General features: G+C 38.8%; 3 protein-coding genes across 3 annotated transcripts in view; 2 read left to right on the top strand and 1 right to left on the bottom strand.

The window, feature by feature from the left end:
• On the top strand, positions 1 to 4,541 carry LOC128218494 (uncharacterized). Its single transcript, XM_052926169.1, has 4 exons — positions 1 to 308; positions 3,407 to 3,589; positions 3,828 to 3,971; positions 4,169 to 4,541. The coding sequence occupies exons 1-4, from the start codon at positions 50 to 52 to the stop codon at positions 4,276 to 4,278; spliced, it is 696 nt and encodes a 231-aa protein (XP_052782129.1). The 5' UTR covers positions 1 to 49; the 3' UTR covers positions 4,279 to 4,541.
• Positions 4,542 to 12,308: 7,767 nt separating this feature from the next.
• LOC128215887 (zinc finger protein 862-like) lies at positions 12,309 to 15,173 on the bottom strand. Its single transcript, XM_052922494.1, has 4 exons — positions 15,014 to 15,173; positions 14,514 to 14,715; positions 14,028 to 14,198; positions 12,309 to 13,872 (listed from the first exon to the last, which is right to left on the bottom strand). Exons 1-4 carry the CDS (start codon positions 15,171 to 15,173, stop codon positions 12,309 to 12,311), a joined length of 2,097 nt encoding a protein of 698 aa, XP_052778454.1.
• A 6,254-nt stretch (positions 15,174 to 21,427) lies between these two features.
• The window catches only part of LOC128218284 (uncharacterized), a 12,396-nt gene continuing 10,922 nt past the window's right edge, over positions 21,428 to 22,901 (top strand). Inside the window, exon 1 of the mRNA XM_052925920.1 lies at positions 21,428 to 21,774. Coding sequence (XP_052781880.1) covers positions 21,673 to 21,774 — 102 coding nt within the window. The 5' untranslated portion in view covers positions 21,428 to 21,672. The remainder of the gene's footprint in view (positions 21,775 to 22,901) is intronic.

Consider the following 22,901-nt stretch of genomic DNA (forward strand, 5'->3'; position numbering starts at 1 on the left):
TTCATAAACAAGCGACTCACCTGACTAGGTGATCACAGTCGCGAGAATAATGGAGAAAGCCGGAGCTATGAGGATCGCGTTGTTGTCATTGGGAGTGCTTTCGCTCTTATTCCTGACTGTAGCATTTTTTGCGCCAGGATGGATGGTGTTTGACATGAGCATGAACACCACCGAATTGAGATTGTCTGAATCAACAAAGATGGGGCTATGGGTAATATCGGCCTGTGTGAATCTGGCAGCGTCGGGAGAGGGAGAAATATGCAAAACGATTACGATGGATCAACTGGAGCAAAGCATGTCTTCATCAGGTAATTGGATAAATATATTGTTTATATAGGTTATAGAGCCCTACCAGGTACGTGGTGCTAGTCATGCACCAGTAAATAGTTACCACGGCCGGGGGTATAGCGGGGAATGGGCCGTGTTTTTAGCTTCCAGGTGGCACCTCAGGGCCGAGTGAATGAGGTGGTCTTCGCGCCGAAAATAGCGGGGAATGGGCCTTACCTAGGATGACCCCGGGGGGCGGGAGTATTTGGCTGGGATTTTACATGCAGTTTGTTCCCCGCAGGGTGGGGATTATATATATAAACGATTGATTTATTTATCTATTGTTTTACTGAGCATTCATTGCGTATCTTGAATATTCAATCATCACTCATGCAACTTGTGTTTTATATTTAATTTATGCAAAACATAAAATATTTATGTTCTTTACCTAGAGTTATTTAATTCACACACAAACACGGTTTCCAACCAGCCGTTTCGCTAGGACGAACACCAATTGTGTCCGAAGTCGAGGCCGTTTTGCCTCTGACGTCTTTATGTATACGTAAGAGGACACTTTTGAAGTATAAAACGAGTAATAGTAGGATAAGTGTTATATAATTATATATATATATATATATATATATATATATATATATATATATATATATATATATATATATATATATATATATATATATATATATATATTAGTAAGCAAATAAATGCATTTATGAATAAATACGTACATATTTATAAATAGATAAATAAAACTATTTTTCTAAAGATAAACATATAAGCTTATTATCATGGCCTTTCTAAATACAATATATAGGTTAGTCTCGCTAATTCTCGTGCACGGTCCGCTTACAACCGTGAGAAGACACTTTCAATAGCTCCGACTGGGGGTATAGTCGTATTAGAGAAACATAGATGAAAGTGGTTAGTAAATAGTGTGAATGCAATTCAACAAATACACGTATAAAATGTACAGCACAATATATTTGCGTAAGTTATTTCTTTCAAAGGTTAATATATCTGATCAAAATTTCGTTCAAATTGTCCACAAAGGAAACATAGGCTTAATCGGCAATCAAACTCCACACCCGCTAACAAAGATATGCTTTGTGAATTTCAAATGTGATATGTGAAAAACGCTGTAAAATTGTACCAACCACACCGTGCAACGAGTATGCACAGATAATGCACTTGTGAGGAGGCTGTCCAGTCTTAACATAATTCTGATCGACATGAATTTTAATGCACGTTTATAAATTATGTCCAAACATATTTTCGAACTATTAATTTGTTACAACACCCAAACGCTTGAAACGTTTCAATACGCAAACGCAGTCCTAACTCATGGCAAAGTGGTTTCTCCTGGAGTTTGAGATTTCTGCCACTTTTAGCTTGATTTCTGACGGCGGCCACGTCTTGGCATGGACAATTCATCCCTTCAAAACCATTACATCGAGGAGCATCTAACATGATAGTTACCGTCCATAGGAAATTTCAACGTTGATGATGTTGGTTTGCCTCAACTGAAACGAAACTTATTTGACCATTGAGACACTTGTTTTACACGATTCGTTTGAAATTTACCGACATGTGGCTTTCTTCCTGACAGCACCTTTAACTGATGAGTGATCCCCTACAAATATTAGAAAACACCCACACAAATGTATAATTAATGTTATAATAAATACCAAACCGAAAAGAAAATATGCACGAGGCAAGATTCTAACTTGATATATACACCACAAGTTCATTCCCAATGTTATTGCAATTAAGACATATGGATTTTGTCAAATCTCATTTGATATTAAAGGCAATGTATTATATTGATGATATACATGTTCAAGTGTGTGTAAAATATAATTTTGGCTTGTTGAACGGACTTTAATGGGCCTTTGTCATCAAGCCTCTGTGTATAATGTCAACATTAAGAACAAATCCTCACTGGTAGAGCGGGGGGGCGGACGCGGAAGATCGGGATATTCAAACCCCAGCTGCGGCTTACCGAAAGACATATATGATATGGTACCAAACGGGTAGTGCTGGGAACCAAGAGGTATTTTCGAAAAGCGATAGGGTATCGCACCCGGATCTCTTGTATTACACTCTGTTTCTTCAAGACTTCCAATGTTTTGATTTGACCGTGAGTTGCAGTCACTTCTATCTCATGTCGCATATGGCTTTAAAATATTAGTAACACAAGTCGTGAAGGCGAAACGGCGGGGCCAAACAATAATGCAGCCAATGGACGCGGGCAGACCTTGATAAAATCAAATAAACAACATATACTCTGGATTCCAAATTTTTATATAGTCCGATATCCTTTTTGTTTCGATAAAGTACATCAAGTGAATTTATGAAAACACTTTTTGAACAGGAATAAGTCAACAGGGTTATACATTGGTGTGTTTGGCGAACTGCAATATACATGTACATTGTATGTATTTTGCAAGGAGATTATTATGAGCAAAATTACATTCTCTTGCTCGTTTCTCAATTTCTTAACTAAAAAATTATGATGACTGTTATTTAAGATCTCCAGGTTTATATTAACTTGAATAAATGTTTAAGCATTGAAACAAATCCGCGTACTGCTGCAATTTGATCAGATGAAAGAAGATTATTCGACAGCTTTCGTGACATTGTCGTTGCACACCGATTCACATAAAATAATCATGTTTTAGTTAAATCATATTTCACAAACTCTGAATGATTAAGAATTGCAGAGCGAGTGAGGCGAACAAATCCTTTTCATTAAAACACAACATATCATGTTAAAGCCAATGAAGTTGCAGATATGTCATTGCAATCACTCAGTATGAAGAATTTCAAATTTGGCGGGTTTTAATGTCCGCCTACTGCCACTCATCCAATACACACTCTCTGGGTCAATGACAGCGAGCCAGCCAATGGAGCTCTATTCTAATTCACATGACCTAAAGCTATTCTCAACCCTTCCATTCTTAATCATTAAGATTTTACTTTAAATAATATTTATATGTTCACTAAGGTATAAATACCATTCCAATCCGGACAATTTTATTGTAAGAACAATATTAAGTTTATATATATATCCGGAAGAAGCTACACACATGTATATATATATATATATATAATATCATCCTAGGGAACCCCGCTTCTAAGGCGTTCTTGGGAAACATGATGCCTATTCAGGGACTGATGGTGTGCGGGATGCTGGCGGCCGTCATTGCATTCGTGCTCCTTGTAATCATCGTCCGTCAGAGCGGCTCCGCCAACGTGAACAATAAGAACAAGGGCATTGTTTGCGCCATCCTGTGGGCCATAGCTGGTAAGCCTGACATGAATTACTGTTCTAAGTTCTAGGGTAACGAAAACGCATTATCACGACATGGGTTTATTATAACTTTGGTTTCGTGGGTGGCATATGTATAATGTTGACCACAAACCTTCAAAATATTCGCAGGAATCTTTACACAAGTTACCAGTCACAATGATATCCACAATGTGACGGGCGTTTGCGTCCTTTATATTCCGATTTTTTTGTATGTAGTTTGCGTATGTTTCAGCTATCCTGGTGATATCCGCGGTGGGGGCAGAGGGGCACCAAAACACCAACATGAAGCACTCTGTCGACCTCGTGCAAACCATGATGGGGCCGAGCGAAGGCTTCAAGATGGACATCAAGTTCCCATACGCTATACTTATTGCAGGTACCATCGTATTTCTACTGATTTGTGCTCATGTCCATGTACATATGCCCATTTCTTGTTATAGGTGCGATACAAGTGAGACTTAAAAAGGCGAATTTAACTAACGTAGAAAACACATTGATAAGTGTTGGTCGGAAATATTTACTTTCTTTATTACTTCCTGCTTACGTTTTTTTTATTATTATTCTGTCTTGCAGCTTTTAGTGCCGTATTCAGCGCCCTGCTGTGTGTCGTTCTGGCCATCCAGTTGTGTAAACCACCGGAGGGTCCGGGCTACTGGAATCACTTCACAAACCAGCCCGTCTAGACTGTTGAGAAACCGGCGTCCTTGAATGCTGCTTTATAAATAACCAAACGGCAGTTTACATGTTACATGTTACACGGTGTTAGGACACTGTAGCGTATGCGAACTGTCTGACAGTATCATTGTTAATAAATCCAAATACTCCGTTTACGGAAGATTTAATTGGAGTTGCTCTTGTGTTGTGTACAGATATTGTGCCATATTTTGTATCAATCTTGTTGAACCTTGCAAAAACGCTTGTGAATAAAGCTTCTTTTTTAGACTGCTTCATACGTTTGACTTCTACTTAACTTCTTTATTGGCATTGTGCTCATCCAGCCGGGAGTGTATTCGAATATACGTAGGATTTCAAAACACTCTGATATAAAAACACAGTTTGCTTAAAGTGGAATCAGTGTTGCTATGAATACTTGGTCACTGCTCTGTTTTATGAATGAATGGAATTTTTGCACTACTTAAATGACAATTTTTATAATTTTACACTACTTGAATGACTTTTTGTATTACACAACTTGAACGAATTTTTGTATTACACTACTTGAATGACTTTTTGTATTACACAACTTGAACGAATTTTTGTATTACACTTCTTGAATGAATTTTTGTAGCAGATCTTTTTGTCAGAAAAGAGACTTTGGAAGGGCATTTATGCTCACTTCTCAATTCAGTAAATGTGTATTTTAATACAATGACAGTTCGATGATGATGACCCAACAGTACGATGATGATAACGCGACAGTACGATGATGATAACACGACACTACGATGATGGTGACGCAGCAGTACGATGATGATAACACGATAGTACTATGATGGTAACGCGACAGTACAATGGTGATAACACGATAGTACTATGATGGTGACCCAACAGTACGATGATGGTGACGCAACAGTACGATGATAATAATACGATAGTAAGATGATGAAACAACGACAGTTCGATGATGGTGAGGCGACAGTATGATGATAATAACACGATAATACGATAATGATACAGCGACAGTACGATGATGGTGATGTGACAGTACGATGATGATACAACGACAGTTCGATGATGATACAACGACAGTACGATGATGTTGACGCAACAGTACGATGATGGTGACGCAACAGTACGATGATGATAACATGACAGTACGATGATGATAACACGACAGTATGATGATGGTGACGCAACAGTACGTTGATGATAACACGGCAGTACGATGATGGTGACGCAACACTACGATGATGATAACACTGCAGTACGATGATGATGATAACACGGCAGTACGATGATGATAACACGACAGTACGATGATGATAACACGACAGAACGATGATTATAACACGGCAGTACGATGATGATAACACGGCAGTACGATGATGATAACACGGCAGTACGATGATGATAACACGGCAGTACGATTATGATAACACGGCGGGGGATGGCCGCGTCTATCGTCATTACATAATAGAGCGCTTGGTTTAGTTCTATGAAATGGATTTCGCAATATAAATTTCCAGTTGTGAAACCGGTACTTCAGCACCCTGCATACGAAAACTATTTAAATGATTGTTGCAAAGAAAAGTGATAAGTGTTGAGTACTTTTGATACCTTGGTTGCGGTTAATTATATTCATCGACCTCGTCATGATAGCATACGTAAATCATAAGTGCGTAGGTGCATTTAATAAGGTATTAACATCGAGAGTATTTCTATGGTTAAGTTATATAAAATAACCAATATCTTCTTTTTTGCACGAAAACACCAGTAACAGCTAATATTACGAAATGGTATTTAAAGGGGAATTTAAAAAATGAAGAAATTTCTTAAACAACGTCATATCGACATAAAAAATATATAGTTGTGGGTAATAACTAAAAAGCTTTCAAGTGTGCAACTTTAAACTGTCACTTTAAAATGACACTTTTAAAATTACTAGACGCAAATGTTTGTATTAATGATGGATGGATTACTTAAATACCAGGCGCTTAGCAAAGGCCAATTTGGAATTACGCAGATTAATGCTTTGGATTGATTACTTAAATACTGCATTGTTTCCCCGCAATCGTTCTGTCGGAAAGCTAATTTTAATGGCTATACAGGTGTTTTATTTGTAATTTCAAATAACTGAATCGCAAAATAAAACACGTCAAAATCCCCTTGCTGGACGTTTTGTTTTGATTCCAATATTATAAATATATTTTTCGGGGTTTACGACCATTCAATTTTAGAGAAAAAAGATCATTAGCGGGTTGGTTGTGAAAACGGGGTGGTCGCATATAGGGATTTCTATAGGGGTGTGCAATGTGTGCAGCAACAATGATTTAAAGGGACTGTACACCAGATTGGCACCAAAAAGTTTTTTTCTGTAACGAATCTCAGGACTACTACCTAATATAATGTGTTACGCTTTGATATCATAATTGTAAAAAAGTACCAAAATGTAAAAACATGTGTCGGAGACTGAGTTCGAACCCGTGTCGCAAAAGTTGCAGTTTAGTGTCGTATCCACTGAGCTACAGCGGCTTACTCCAAATGGGTGACATAATTAACCTATACATCTACCTCTGAAATATCACGTGACAACACCGACTAGCCAATCAGGCATAAGGAATGAATTCTACCTGGTAGACATACCCAGTAATCTCTTTTAATGAAAAATACGAAATACTGCTAAACTTAGATAAATGGTCACTCTCATTGCCAGCTGCGGACAGTTCTATGCTCATATTGCCGGCACCTGTGACCGAGCTTTAAAGAGTACCGACCACAAGCTAGTCAAGAAATAACAATTCGACCCCCTATTTAATTCATGGGATTAATTAGAATTTAGATAATTGCGAGTGCAAAGATAAGGAGCAATACAATCTGCAGTTCATTCTGACAATAGTCAAGTACTACCTCAGTGGTTGAAGCCACTAAACTGCTTGTGGCAAAAACTGTTGAACACCATGTAGCTGCTAAACCGCCTGTGGCAAAAACTGCTGAACACCATGTAGCAACTGAACCGCCTGTGGCAAAAACTGCTGAACACCATTTAGCTGCTGAACCGCCTGTGGAAATAACTGCTGAACACAATGTAGATGCTGAACCGCCTTTGGACTGCTTAACCCCATATTACTGCTAAACCGCTTGTGGCAAAAAACCTGCTAATCCCCATATAATTGCTAAACCGCCTGTGGCTAAAACTGCTGAAATACATGTTGCAATAACTGCTGACCCCCCTGCTACAATAACCACTGAACCGCCTGTGACATAAACTGCTGAACCCCCATGTGAAAATAACTGCTGAACACTCTGCGACAATAACTGCTGAACCGCCTGTGACAATAACTGCTGAACCCCCTGTGACAGTATCTGCTGAACCGCCTGTGACAATAACCACTGAACCGCCTGTGCCAATAACTGCTGAACCATATGTGACAATAACTGCTGAACCGCCTGTGCCAATAAAAGCTGAACCCCCTGTGACAATAACCGCTGAACCCCCTGTGACAATAACTGCTGAACCCCCTGTGACAATAACCGCTGAATCAATAACTGGTGAACCCCCTGTGACAATAACCACTGAACCGCCTGTGCCAATAACTGCTGAACCATATGTGACAATAACTGCTGAACCGCCTGTGACAATAAACGCTGAACCCCCTGTGACAATAACCGCTGAACCCCCTGTGACAATAACTGCTGAACCCCTGCGACAATAACTGCTGAACTAATAACTGCTGAACCCCCTGTGACAATAACCACTGAACCGCCTGTGCCAATAACTGCTGAACCATATGTGACAATAACTGCTGAACCGTCTGTGACAATAAACGCTGAACCTCCTGTGACAATAACCGCTGAACCCCCTGTGACAATAACTGCTGAACCCCTGCGACAATAACTGCTGAACCAATAACTGCTGAACCCCTTGTGACAATAACTGCTGAACCAATAACTGGTGAACCGCCTGTGACAATAACCACTGAACCGCCTTTGACATTAACCACTGAACCGCCTGTGACAATAACCACTGAACCGCCTGTGACAATAACCACTGAACCGACTGTGACATTAACCACTGAACCGCCTGCGATAATAACCACTGAACCGCCTGTGACAATTACCACTGAACCGCCTGTGACAATAACCACTGAACCGCCTGTGACAATATTTGCTGACCCCCCTGTGACAATAACCACTGAACCCCCTGTGACAATAACCACTGAACCGCCTGTGACAATATTTTCTGAACCCCATGTGACAATAACCACTGAACCCCCTGTGACAATAACAACTGAACCGCCTGTGACAATAACCACTAAACCGCCTGTGACAATAACTGCTGAACCCCCTGTGACAATAACTGCTGAACCGCCAGTGACAATAACCACTGAACCGCCTGTGACATTAACCACTGAACCGCATGTGCCAATGACCACTGAACCGCCTGTGACAATAACCACTGAACCGCCTGTGACAATAACCGCTGAACCACCTTTGACAATAACAACTGAACCGCCTGTGACAAAAACCGCTGAACCACCTTTGACAATAACAACTGAACCCCCTATGACAATAACTGCTGAACCCCCTATGACAATAACCGCTGAACCACCTTTGACAATAACCACTGAACCGCCTGTGACATTAAACGCTGAACCCCCTGTGACAATAACCACTGAACCGCCTGTGACAATAACTGCTGAACCCCCTGCGACAATAAGCACGGAACCCCCTGTGACAATAACCACTGAACCACCTGCGACAATAACCGCTGAACCGCCTGCGACAATAACCGCTGAACCCCCTGTGACAATAACCACTGAACCCCCTGTGACAATAACCGCTGAACCCCCTGTGACAATAACCGCTGAACCCCCTGTGACAATAACTGCTGAACCCCCGGTGACAATAACCGCTGAACCGCCTGCGACAATAACCGCTGAACCCCCTGTGACAATAACCGCTGAACCCCCTGTGACAATAACTGCTGAACCCCCTGTGACAATGACCGCTGAACCGCCTGCGACAATAACCGCTGAACCCCCTGTGACAATAACTGCTGAACCCCCTGTGACAATAACTGCTGAACCCCCTGTGACAATAACCGCTGAACCCCCTGTGACAATAACCGCTGCTTTGCTTTTACTACAGTATTTTAAATGAAGGTCAGTCTATGCCGCTTAAAGAGTCCCGCCTTCGTTTTATTACCGGAGTTTGATCAGGTGATTAGTTTCATCAAACACCTGGACAGACCTGTTTTCAAAATTATGTTTTGACAGTGCTCTGTCAGACGGCCGTTTTGTGGATAGGTTTGTCGAAGCGTTTAAGAAACTAAACTCCCAATTAAACTCTGGTAAAAGACCGACGTCGGGGCTCCGTAAGAGGCGTAGACCTTTGTTTCATTTAAAATAATGAAGTTATCTTTGTTTAAAGGCTTCATTCAAATCAAAATGTTGCACCCCAGCGGAGAATTCATGACGCAATTTATATCGTGATATACATCTGCATCTGCCTAATAAAATAATGCATTTTAAGACCTTGCAAGTTTTGTTGTAAAATTTATGTAATTAAATGTCTTATACAATATTTATTTATTAACTAATTTTAATATTTGGATCGATGTGTTATGATTACGCAGGCGTATCAGACCAAGTCTGATGAAACATTGACAATTTACATAGATTTTTTTATTTTTTTAACTTTCACACATACCATCGTTATTAGTTTTATTACTATATTCTTTGTCTGCTAGGTTAAATTCCATAATAGTTTTAATATATCTCAACGGCAACTATTATTTTTAAAAGTTATAAGTTATATACTTGGAGGTTAAAAACAAGCATATACAATAACCACAATCTATTTTAAATCGATGAAACAAAACTAATCTGCAATTAACGACACATTAAGAGTTTTGGCCCGCGGTTATAGAGATACTGAAATTAATGAATCAATCAATTTTAAAGGTTAATACGCCAATTACGTCTAGAACTCTTTAATGTTTCATTTTGGTCTGCTAGAGTTTCAATTCGTGCATACGATCTTTTCAATGCACGTGATTGCCTTTTCTTGGGGCGTTTCTTCTCGTTCGACTTGGATTCTCTAAACTGGAAAGGCATCTTGACCGTCATCAACTCTCCAGCTGTCGTACTGCTTACGTTATTATCCCCACTACACCCTTGTTGAGGTTCATGGGCATTTTCAGAGTTCGCTTCAGTATTTCTAATGTTCATTCCATCATTATTGCCAGGCGTTTTCTTGTGAAGTTTGTAAAATGTTTTGGCATTCTTTCTGTTCTGCCCACGCCGTTTAGCATTTTCCTCCTCTGTAAGAAGAGCTGATGGTGTGTAACATGCCTTTACTCTTTCACGCTCCCGTTTCAACCATGCGTCGCCTAGTTGTTCCTTTTTCCTCGCTCGATACTCCTTCATCCGTTGAGCCTTCGTTTTAGCCATCCTAGAAAAACAACGATTTAGCATATTATTATATTTTTATCTTATTGTTGTATATATATATATATTTAGGCATTTTATGTTAGGTAGAATAACAAAAATCAATAGAAACATATTTCTAATTTACGGGACAAATAAATTCTAATCAACGGGACACTACATTAAACGGTCGTACATTCATAAAAACACTGACAGGTTCATTTATCTACTTTATTTTCTATAAATGACCAATAAATAAACACAATGTAAGCTGTTTTAACACTGTTGCCTATATCAAACCGGTTGACAACTCAAAATATTTTATATCAAATATATTGACACAAGGATTATAGATAAACATAACTTCAAGTTGTGTTTTATTCCATTTACATCTGCCAAAAAAAATGTATTTAACTAAATTTTACTGTTTAAATATCTCTTAATAACAAATGCAAAAGCTTTAACACAGATGCTACGTTTCACCATGCTCTTTACACGAAATATTAACTATATCAAGATTTCTAATCTACGGGACATTTTCTTCTAACCTATGAGTCATACACGTGCTGACGTGGGAAGCAAAATCTATGACATTTACACAATCCCATCAAATGCACAGATTTAAAATCTAACTACTATCAATACACATTAATATTCATGCTCTAAAATTCCAAATGATTAAATCATATGCTTCCAATACACTCATAGTTACAGGGCTTGACGCTTATTCTTGTACTTTGTTGCCCTTCGGGCAACCTCCTAGACATTTTCACTTGCCCGAATGGATTTTTTACTTGCCCAATTTTTCGGGGGCTCATTTTGTTGTTTTATTTCACATAAAAACACATTTTGTGATTCAACCTGCACATCAGGGCTCGATGTATTTGAAATAAAGATGAACAAGCAAATGCGTAAAAATATCTTTTTGATTAAAAGGTAAACAGTCAATGAAATATAACAAATGGAAATGAGATCCTGACGAAGGCTTTTTGAAACAAGAATAAGTGACTAGAACATAGTTTTACAATGATAAAATATCTTCATGAAAAACAACACAAACCGCCTAACCTTCAGTTACATAATTCATAACTTTTGTCATCTTTAGCACAAAGTAAAATAAAAATTAAAATAAGATATTAAGTAAAATAAATTAAATTATCAATTTAAAATCATCATTCAAAGTCACTAATATAATACAATACAATTCTGGAATCCTACATTCATACAAGGTCTAGCATTCAATAACATAGAAGGCACATAACTTTTATGACATCTATCATCATCTTGAGCACAAAGTAAAATAAAACTTAAATAGAATGAGTAAAATATATGAAATTGCAAATTTGAGATCATCTTTTAAAAGTAAATTAATCATATTGCAAAATAAAGCATTGCACATAACATACAATGGTCCTTGAGTACATAATAATATACATAAATAACATAATAAAAAAACACCTATGATCTTCAATGAGATCATCATGAGGCTAATGAAGAGTAATTTAAATCATATTTTTAAAGTAAATGAAAGATATTAAAACAAAAATCACATATTAAAGCACTAGTATAAAGCACATGTTAACATGCAATGACATAAGTGTCAACAACAAGTACTGAATAACTAATTATAAATCATCATCATCAGTGTCACTCTCATTTCCAAAGTTTGGACGACGCTGCCGTTGGCCCCGGGTCCACCACAGGTGTGCAGCTCGTGTGGCATTGAATCGCTCAAGACTTGGACCTTCAAGTGAAACACACAGTAAATTGTCCAAAGTTTCGGTGTTAAGGCAGGCTCTACAGTCTGACTTGATTCTCTTTACAGCAGAGAACCCCCTTTCACAGACAGCAGATGACATTGGCAATGTCAGGATGACCTCAATGAGGTGGGCAATGTTGTCTGGACCAGCAGAGTGAAGGACCTCCTGTATTGTTGGCAACACAGCTGCGTTCCTAAATCTCCTGGAAAGGCTGGCTTTGATTGAAGTCCACTCTTGAGGGATCATAGCAACATCACACCCACGTCTCACCAATACATGACTGAAATGAGCTACCAGCTGGGTAATTTCTGCATTACCATAGAGTGCCAACGCTTGCCTGTCTCGTGGCCAGTCTTTGCAGTCAAAGACTCTTGCCGCCTGAATAACAGGGTCTTGGTGGCCAAACCGGGCGTTCATTTTGTCCATGACGCTTTCTGCCACATTACGGAAGTCGTACAGCCTGTCTGGGTCAAAGTGTTTAATTGGTTGTCCCTTAAACTGCCAACAGCCGTCCTGATTTTGATGGATGTGACTGGTGAACTCTAGGAATTTTTCTCCAGGTTCTGCCTGAAGTTGCACCAGCATCAGGTTTGCCATCTCCATAGCGTCGAGGTACTCTAGAGCTGTGATAGAGCTTGTCTGAAATGTAAGACTAAGCTGTGCAACCACCTGAAGTAAGTCCTGAAGGAAGGCCATGAAACGTAGCACTCGCCAGTCTTGAAGTTTGGTTGCCAGATGTTTTGCCCTTCCCTTCACTGCATCCGTAGCTTGATTTGGTCCAGCCTGCGATACATGCTCAAAATGAGTACGTATTGCAGAGTACCCCTTCATCAGAGCATCTGATGCTTTCATCACATGTGGAAGCCATCTTGTCCCCTGAAGCCGCTGTGGCTTAATGAACCGATCTTCCATGGTCTCAGCTATGGTCTTCAATTCTCTTAATGCCTTCGGGGAGTAGTGGTAGTGCTTGTGCATTTGGTAAAGCATCTCCTGCACTGTAACAAGCATGGGATGGTCTTTGATTCCTGAAAGAACCCCAAGCTCCAGTCGATGTGCAACACAGTGTGTGAATACAACATGCTGTCGCCCTTCCATCATTCGGGTTTTGACGCTGTTGTTTCTTCCAATATTTACAGATGCACCATCTGACCCTGCACCCACCAACTTATCTAACCAGTCATGGCATCCAAACTTAATCATGGCCTCATTGATTGCGCTGAATACACCATTACTGTGGGCATGCTCGAGTTCCTGTAGACCAACAAAGTACTCCCTTGGAACTCCATCCTTTACTAGTCGGCAATAGATGATCTCTACCTCAGACACACTACAGTCAGTGGCACCATCAAACATGACTGAAATGCTTTTTGCCTCTTGAAGTGCTGCTTGAATGGGCTCCCGGACTGCTTGCGCTATATATCCTCCGAATCTTAAAATACAATAACAAAAAAAATTACACTTCAAATAAGTAGGTCATGTCTTCCGTTACAAGTCCTCATACTGATAATTTATTTTAGCATTTAAGGCTTTAAGTTTACGGTTTAGTAAGCTACATAAATGATAGATAACACAAGACCCTTATACCTTGAGCATGCTTTGTCAGACTGGTAAGACTTCAAGAAGTTGATGTTGGATCCGTTCTTCACTTGGAGTTTTAGAAGATTTGGATAGACAGTCCATGGCATTTCATGGTGCATGACAAAGTATGCAGTGTTGAACTTTTGCTTCAATAACGCTGCCTCCTCATCGCTAAGCCTATGAAAGCAACAAAACAATCATAATGCATTAAGAAGTGGAACTTGTATGAGCTCAGAATAAGGCTGCAATAAGCAGGATGTGTCACTTATGGCTACGGAGACCCGACACCCTGTTTTTGACAGAATCATCAACATCAAACAGATAGGGATTCTGCCAGGTCACCACAAAATATGCATTATCTTTCAACATTAATTCCAACACGATGATAAATGTATCAATGATATTGTAATATTATTTAAAGCTGGTATCTTTACATACTTTACTATAATAAATTATTATTGAATGTGAGTATGATAATTGAAATCAACAAACCTGTTTAAAACTGCATCCATGGGACCTGGCACATTTCCCTCATGTTGGCGCTCAGCAACCATATCAGTTTCTCTACATCGAATATGTGAAGCTGTAGCGAAGTGCGCCTGAATCGTAGTGATACGGTAGCTGATGCACCCTGTCAGGAATGAGGAACTTCCAGCTAAGTTCCTGTGCCTTTCACAAGTCCCACATATCAAACCTGCAATGAATAAATCACTTTCAGATAAAAAAAACTTCCATAAGAAGTACCTTCACAAGATTCAAGATTGTCATGAAATTTGATACTTAACATAGGGTCTTCAACATGCAAATGATTAAGGACCAGGGAACTAAAATTTAATTATAAGAACGAACAGTCAACCTTTTATTATCTAAGCTTTGTAATCCTACATTTATTTTGAAGTAAATCACAATTTATCTCAATGTAAAGTGAAATCGTAAAGTTAAAAAACCGAGCGTCCGAAAATTGGTGCAGTCCGAAAAATAGCCATAATTACCATTCTCGCTGTCTCTGAGTCCAGGAAAAGCATTTCCACAAGACTCGACCCAGCAACGTTTTCGTTTTATTTCGTAGCTGGTCTTTTTCTCTGATGACTGAGCCGTTCTTACGTTTGACACATTAAAAAAACTTGACAGTGTCGATTGTCGAGACGCCATTTCTGTTGTGTGGGCAACTGGAACGCTAGCTATATGGATTTGGTACAGCTCACGCGATAGGCCAACGGATTTGGACGGAATTACTCGAGCTTTATCGGAAAATATTTGGCAGTCTTCGCCATCTCAGTTTCTAACGAAAATGTCCGAGGTGCTCCGTTTGACCCGTATTTTTGAGTAAACAACCAATGAGTGCATTTGTTTATGTTTAATAAATACTCTTCAGGAAGGAGTGTTCGGATTATTATTTTTTTACCGGAAAAGTCGCCAATATGACGACTTTTTTTGTTACTGCCCGATCGGGCAGGTAGATTCTAAAAACTACTGCCCGCCTGCAAATATTACTTGCCCCGGGCAATCGGGCAGTGGTTAATGTCGAGCCCTGAGTTATACTCACTCAATTTCATAGGTTTAGCTCACAACAACTTTTCGAAAAAATGGCGTATAACAGAGACTGTTTACTTCCGGTTGACTGCAAAATACCGCACCGTATCGATATAAACGAAAAGATGCAATCTTGAATACTGTGACACCACTGACTTTAGGATGGGATTTGACTCGTAAATTATTTCCCGCAGATTATAAAGTCAAGTGAATTATTATTTTTTTACCACTGTTATTTTAATATTTTTAGTGAAACCTTCGCAATTCGCCATTGAAGGATACTACAATATGTGTTGTACGGTAAAAACAGAATAACTTTACTCAATATGATCCTATAAGCTGAGCATTCTCACATATGGAAAAGACTCGTAAATTAGAAAGCTTATTTTCAGTTTTAAATTATTTTTTGGGGATCGTTGTTTTTTCTGTTAGGTCCAGGAATGTAGTTAAATGTATTCACCATTATGTTACTTTACTTTAATCGAACACAAACATGCAGAATAGTTCAAATTTACAACTGTTTGCAATGTTTTACGTTCTTTTAAAAATTTGACTCGTAGATTAGGTCCATTTTGGAGACAGGGCAAAAATCGGCCCGAAAAATAAAAATCGTGAAACAATTTTGTATTTCAATTTTTCATTTAACAGAAACACTACTAATGACCTAACTCATCATTTTAAATCAACATATTTCCACTAAAAGTGTCTTTATAAACATTCTATAACACAAAAAACATAGTGGCGACATAGGAAACCAATTACCCCTTGATGATTCTGTGCGTCATATGTTTTTGTCGGAGCTGATATTCTTAATGCCAATAATGTTAAAATGTTGAAAAAGGCCAGTACTATCAATATAAATGGTTCATTCAATGTGCATGCTTGTTTAAAAATAAATGTAGCTACACAATTACAGGAGACATATATTGTCAATGTTTCATAAGACTGGGTCATCAACGTTTGTCACCATATCTGAACGAAACTGAGTCAAATATATTAACAACATGTCTAAACGAATGTGTCACAGATTCTTAACTAATGACAATGGGGCTGTCTTTTGACAACGGCGATTCTGGCTGTCATTATTTTCGCAATTTATTTGGGTTTTAACGTTTATAAATTAAAGATCAAAATGGATTCAAGTCATAATTTGTACATACTCAGGGTGATCTGTGACCATTTGGCGTATTATTTAGGGTTGTCGACCGTCGGTTTCTCAAACACTCCCACACAAAGAAAAACAATGGCATGTGTACTTTTAATTTGCCATCACAAAAGTTGCCGAACACTGCAGAAATGACACTTTTTTATTGTTATGACCTCTTGTGCCTTGTCTATCTGCTGTATCTGCACCATCATCTTACAAATACTGCATTTATACCTGTAGGACACGAAAAGGTTAAAGTTTAATGGACAGCAGATCGACAGGCATGAGATGATAAAACACTTATTTAGCTTATTTCAGACATAAAATGAAGACATTGTGACAATGAATATCACCATATTAACATCAGTTCTTCTAACCCTTAAGAACTTTAAAAAAGACGCAACAATTTAAAAAATTGGGGTCATCTCACTTTACTTGTCAGTTTGGGAAACTTCTTTTTTCAGAAAAGATTCCATAAACACGGCGCACCGACAAAAGTACTTCGTTGTTTTGGGAGCTGAAATAAAAAAGACATAAAATTTTCTCGCTCGTACCATTTTACTTATATAAACTCATGATAAACCGCTTTTAATCCTGAACAAATATAATATCGCGTGTTAACCACTACAGTACATGTTCAGAAATACATTTGTTTAGAGTTTATTACAAAAAACCTGATCTCATAGGGAGTTCATGGTACTTTTTGCGAGAAATCATGGCATTTAAAAGAAAAGAATATCAGAAATTTAACATTTTGAATACTATCTAGTTAACCAGTTATTATGTTACTTACTAAGTTGAATACGGAAATTACCAGTTACTGCTATAAGTTGGTGATACATTTATAAAGAAGTGGTAGTATGCGGGCTGACCTTTATAAACACGATGACAAAAACAATTACAGCAACAACAAGAACAAAACGCAACAACAACAACAACAACAACAGCAGTAGCAACAGCAGCAACAAAAACAACAGCAATAACTACTCAGTATACACGTATCCGGGCACCTCGATCAACATGCCCTTCTCTCATATTTAGCCTTAGACTAGCACAAACTTACCAGCAAAATGGACCGTTGTAGAACGTTTTCTATTGTAATTACATTTTCAATAAAACTTACTATAAACAATACTAGAGTAATAGTTCAATATTAAACATACTGTTAACAATATGTGATATACTTGCATGTCTATTTTTCATCATCGCTCTATTGGAATCATGGCTATTTGTACAGTTTTTAAACAATAAAGTTAAAAATACGTGTGCATGTTACTTTTCATGTTTTGTGTATGTTATTGTGTCTACTGTTTGAATGCACGAAAATGTCCATCGGCAAACAATGGTGTCCCTTTAGTAACGTACCTGCTCAGTATACGAGTACCCGGGCACCTCAACCAACATATCCTTCCTTGGTGATGATTAGTAACGTACCTGCTCAGTATACGAGTACCCGGGCACCTCAACCAACATATCCTTCCTTGGTGATGATTAGTAACGTACCTGCTCAGTATACGAGTACCCGCGCACATCAACCAACATGTCCTTCCCTCGAGATGCTAAGTAACGTAACTGCTCAGTATACGAGTACCCGGGCACCTTAACCAACATATCCTTCCTTGGTGATGATTAGTAACGTACCTGCTCAATATACGAGTACCCGGGCACCTCAACCAACATGTCCTTCCTTGGTGATGATTAGTAACGTACCTGCTCAATATACGAGTACTCAGGCACCTCAACCAACATATCCTTCCTTGGTGATGATTAGTAACGTACCTGCTCAATATACGAGAACCCGGGCACCTCAACCAACATGTCCTTCCTTGGTGATGATTAGTAACATACCTGCTCAGTATACGAGTTCCCGGGCACCTCAACCAACATATCCTTCCTTGGTGATGCTTAGTAACATACCTGCTCAGTATACGAGAACCCGGGCACCTCAACCAACATGTCCTACTTGCTCAGTATACGAGTACCCGGGCACCTCAACCAACATGTCCTTCGTTGGAGATGCTTAGTAACGTACCTGTTCAGTATACGAGTACCCGGGCACCTTAACCAACATATCCTCCCTTGGAGATGCTAAGTAACGTACCTGCTGAGTATACGAGTACCCGGGCACCTCAACCAACATGTCCTTCCTTGGTGATGCTTAGTAACGTACCTGCTCAGTATACGAGTACCCGGGCACCTTAACCAACATATCCTTCCTTGGTGATGCTTAGTAACGTACCTGCTCAGTATACGAGTACCCGGGCACCTCAACCAACATGTCCTTCCTTGGTGATGCTTAGTAACGTACCTGCTCAGTATACGAGTACCCGGGCACCTCAACCAACATGTCCTTCCTTGGTGATGCTTAGTAACGTACCTGCTCAGTATACGAGTACCCGGGCACCTCAACCAACATATCCTTCCTTGGTGATGCTTAGTAACATACCTGTTCAATATACGAGTTGCCGGGCCGGAAAAATATGTTATATTTGTATATAGTACTCGTATATTGAGCAGGTACCTTACTAAGCATCACCAAGGAAGGATATGTTGGTTTAAGTACCCGGGCACCTCAACCAACATATCCTTCCTTGGTGATGCTTAGTAACGTACCTGCTCAGTATACGAGTACCCGGGCACCTCAACCAACATATCCTTCCTTGGTGATGCTTAGCAACATACCTGCTCAGTATACGAGTACCCGGGCACTTCAACCAACATATCCTTCCTTGGTGATGCTTAGTAACGTACCTGCTCAGTATACGAGTACCCGGGCACCTCAACCAACATGTCCTTCCTTGGTGATGCTTAGAAAGGTATCTGCTCAGTATACGAGTACCGGCGCACCTCAGCTAACATGTTCTTCCCTCGAGATGTCACATACCCGCACAATGTATTCGAAGATGAAGGCCACAGCTAGTTAAAGACTCTTGAGTAATTTCGAGGCTCCAGTGCACAAGGAGCTGTGTTACATAGAAACTATTACACTCCAGTGATAAGTAGATGGCCAATAGATGACACCCAACCTTAGAACATTTTGTCCGCACCAAAAGTATCTTGGAAACTGTTTGATATGCCATACTGAAACTCTAGTGGTAGGTTGCATATTACTCTTATTGGTCAATATTGATGCCCTCGGACATTTGCGACATTATAAGATATTGACATTCATTTTAAGTGCCATTTGTTCAAACGATTTACGGCGGTCTAAACGGACTTTTAATTACCAATAATGCAAATTACTGTTTTACGAATGTTGGTCGGACAATTTATTGTAACAGATAAACAAATCATACTGACCGCATCCCATAGCCACCTGTTCAAACGATTTCAAGAAGTGCAATTTACTGTATACTTGAACCCTTTTTACAAATGTTGGTCGGATGGTCGGCACGAAAACTATATTTACTGACGCCACAAATAATGCCACCACATTGTGATAATGAGATATATTGTAGCAACGTCATCATGATGAAGTAACTGATTGATGTTTGACCGAGAATTATTAGATTTACACTAGGAAAGAACAAAGCACGAATGGCGGTCAGGAGGCTCGAACTATTACTATTTTATTTGTTGTTTGCGGGAAAAAATCAACTTTTTTTCAAAATTTGCCGAGCAATGATTTTCTCAATTAGACATAAGTGTCTTAAATAGATCTAATGTTCTTTAAAACGCCGCCACTCGCGTTACCTGTTGTCCATCAGTATCTTCTTTTTGTTTATTGTTAGAACGATGCGTTGAATTATGTTCGTGTTGGTATTTCAGTATTTGAATTGAAATAATATAAAACTAATCTAAACATATATTCACATTTTATACACTCAAATAAGGATCAGCCAGACCAGGGGCGTAGCTAGCCCTCTATTTATGTGGATTCATAATTGTGGTGGGGGGATTCGGGGGCATACTTCCCTGATGTTTTTGAAAACAATGGTGCATTCTGAGCGTTCTGTGCCTGTGCTGCTTTACTTAGTACTGGAAAATGGACAGTTTTAGATCAGATATTAACCATTAAACCCTTTACTCGACAGATGGCTGATTTTAATATTTTTTTGTCAAAATCGTATGGATTCAGCCGCGTACTCACGTGTAGGCCGTTACGCACCTGCAGACCTTCTATAGATGCATTCATGTTGTATAAATGATCGGGTGCAATGTTCAAAATCGCGTTGGTCATACATGTATTACTAATAGCGCTTGTCCACTCATGATTCAGCAATGTACAACACCACGGACATATGTCCAGTCATGATTCAGCAATGTACAACATCACAGACATATGTCCAGTCGTGATTCAGCAATGTACAACACCACGGACATATGTCCAGTCGTGATTCAGCAATGTACAACACCACGGACATATGTCCAGTCGTGATTCAGCAATGTACAACACCACGGACATATGTCCAGTCGTGATTCAGCAATGTACAACATCACGGACACATGTCCAGTCATGATTCAGCAATGTACAACATCACGGACACATGTCCAGTCATGATTCAGCAATGTACAACATCACGGACATATGTCCATGGTGACATATGTTCGTTTCAAAACGAACGATTATATCTGTCTCAATAAAATAATAGGGCAATGTAAACATGTTAGTATGGCCTTATCTGAAATCCTAAATTTGACCATGCTACAACTGTCTCCCATTCTTATCACAGAGTTGTGGCATTCTTGCGGGCGTTATTTGCGTGTTTAGCCGCGACAATGTGCTAATCGGGCACGACATCTCACAGTGTTATGAAACTAGGAGCGTACCCGCGTTGTGACGTCAGACGGACCTAAACCCGAGCAAATATTGGCTTCCTTTCTGCTCGAATTATGCTCGTTGCTAATGGTTTAGTATGTCGTTATTGGGACAAAGGCTTGGGCTTCCGCGCAAACAAGACAACTTGTTTAACCTTCCGCACTTATCATGACAGTTTGTGATTAACGTGACTTCGATACCACGCGGAAAATATGGCTGGAATAAGAATGTTTCAGTTCTATCTGTGTGGTTTTCTGTTGCAGTGCACGCAGTCGTTAAACACCGGAGTAACACATAGAGACTGTCCTACACAGGTCAACTTTCTTGTTATTACATGTACATCGGTAAATGAGTTCAATTCAAATTGTCTATCATTTTTGTATACTTTTCATATGCATTACTATGTCTTGCGAAAATACTAGACATTTTAGGTCACATTCATTATTTCAAATGACAAAAACTGGCAAGGCAACGTCCGTAATAGTAAGAAGGAGTTCATTTTTTACATATATGTGATACTTTTTTTGCTTTATCATGAGTTTATATAACTATTATATAAATTTTGCATTAGCAAATTAGGACGACTGTCGACTCAATTGTTTAACACATACACATGTATAACAGACATCTATTTCGAATGATAAACCATCAACTACTTACTAAATAATGCATTTATTTAAAATATTAATTACTTATCACTTTATTATAATCGTGTATTTTATAGCTGAAAACACAAAAATATTAAATGATTGGTGAATGCTAAAAGATTTCATGCAATCTACTATCGTTTCATAAGCTAGCAATTAATACCGTGTTTTCTGCACATTTCTTACAAATTAAACTCGGTATCATGCATAAGCACAATTGTTTTCGACATTTAATCATCCTTTTTGGTATATTAAAACAACTGTATTAAACATGTTATATCTTATTTGGGAGTAATAGTGCATCTTTAAAAAAAACATCCATTTAGTGATTGGTGCCGATGTTTCTATACTAGAAATGCGCATGCGCGAACCGATAAACAACCTTTTTAAAAAACAACAACAAAAACCAATTCCTGAAGCAGGCGTATAGTAAAGGTTGATGCAAACATTGATTTAATTTTAATGCACAACCATGTTAACCTCATTTTACTGTATGGATCGAAACAAAACAAATCCCTTTGTGGACACATGAAACAAATGTTATCCTAATGTCTTTTGTTTGCTTATTGTTGTTTTTTCAATTGAAAATTACGTGACCACCAATTCCCCGCTCGAAAAGCGCTTAAATATTGCCATTATTTCTTTTTGTACACAAATCATATCATGATTTTTATGTTTTGATCATTTAAGTCAAATGAGTCAAACACCATAGTTTATAAGGCATTACAGTTAAAATAAAGAAACCCATATTGGGCGCCTCTTAATAAACTTCGGGGTTCGTTGTGTCAGAAGAA

This window comes from Mya arenaria, chromosome 14, assembly GCF_026914265.1.
Source record: "Mya arenaria isolate MELC-2E11 chromosome 14, ASM2691426v1".
In the NCBI taxonomy this organism is placed as follows: Eukaryota; Metazoa; Mollusca; class Bivalvia; order Myida; family Myidae; genus Mya; species Mya arenaria.

Bases quoted from the DNA above. Each gene is read 5' to 3' on its own strand.
- LOC128218494 (XM_052926169.1), top strand. From the start codon at position 50: ATGGAGAAAGCCGGAGCTATGAGGATCGCGTTGTTGTCATTGGGAGTG. The intron at 3,590-3,827 runs GTAAGCCTGACA...CGTATGTTTCAG, and splicing joins CATCCTGTGGGCCATAGCTG to CTATCCTGGTGATATCCGCG. The intron at 3,972-4,168 runs GTACCATCGTAT...TCTGTCTTGCAG, and splicing joins ATACGCTATACTTATTGCAG to CTTTTAGTGCCGTATTCAGC.
- LOC128215887 (XM_052922494.1), bottom strand. From the start codon at position 15,173: ATGGCGTCTCGACAATCGACACTGTCAAGTTTTTTTAATGTGTCAAAC. The intron at 14,199-14,513 runs GTTTGTTGATTT...TTGCTTTCATAG, and splicing joins ATGGATGCAGTTTTAAACAG to GCTTAGCGATGAGGAGGCAG. The intron at 13,873-14,027 runs GTATAAGGGTCT...TTGTATTTTAAG, and splicing joins TCTGACAAAGCATGCTCAAG to ATTCGGAGGATATATAGCGC.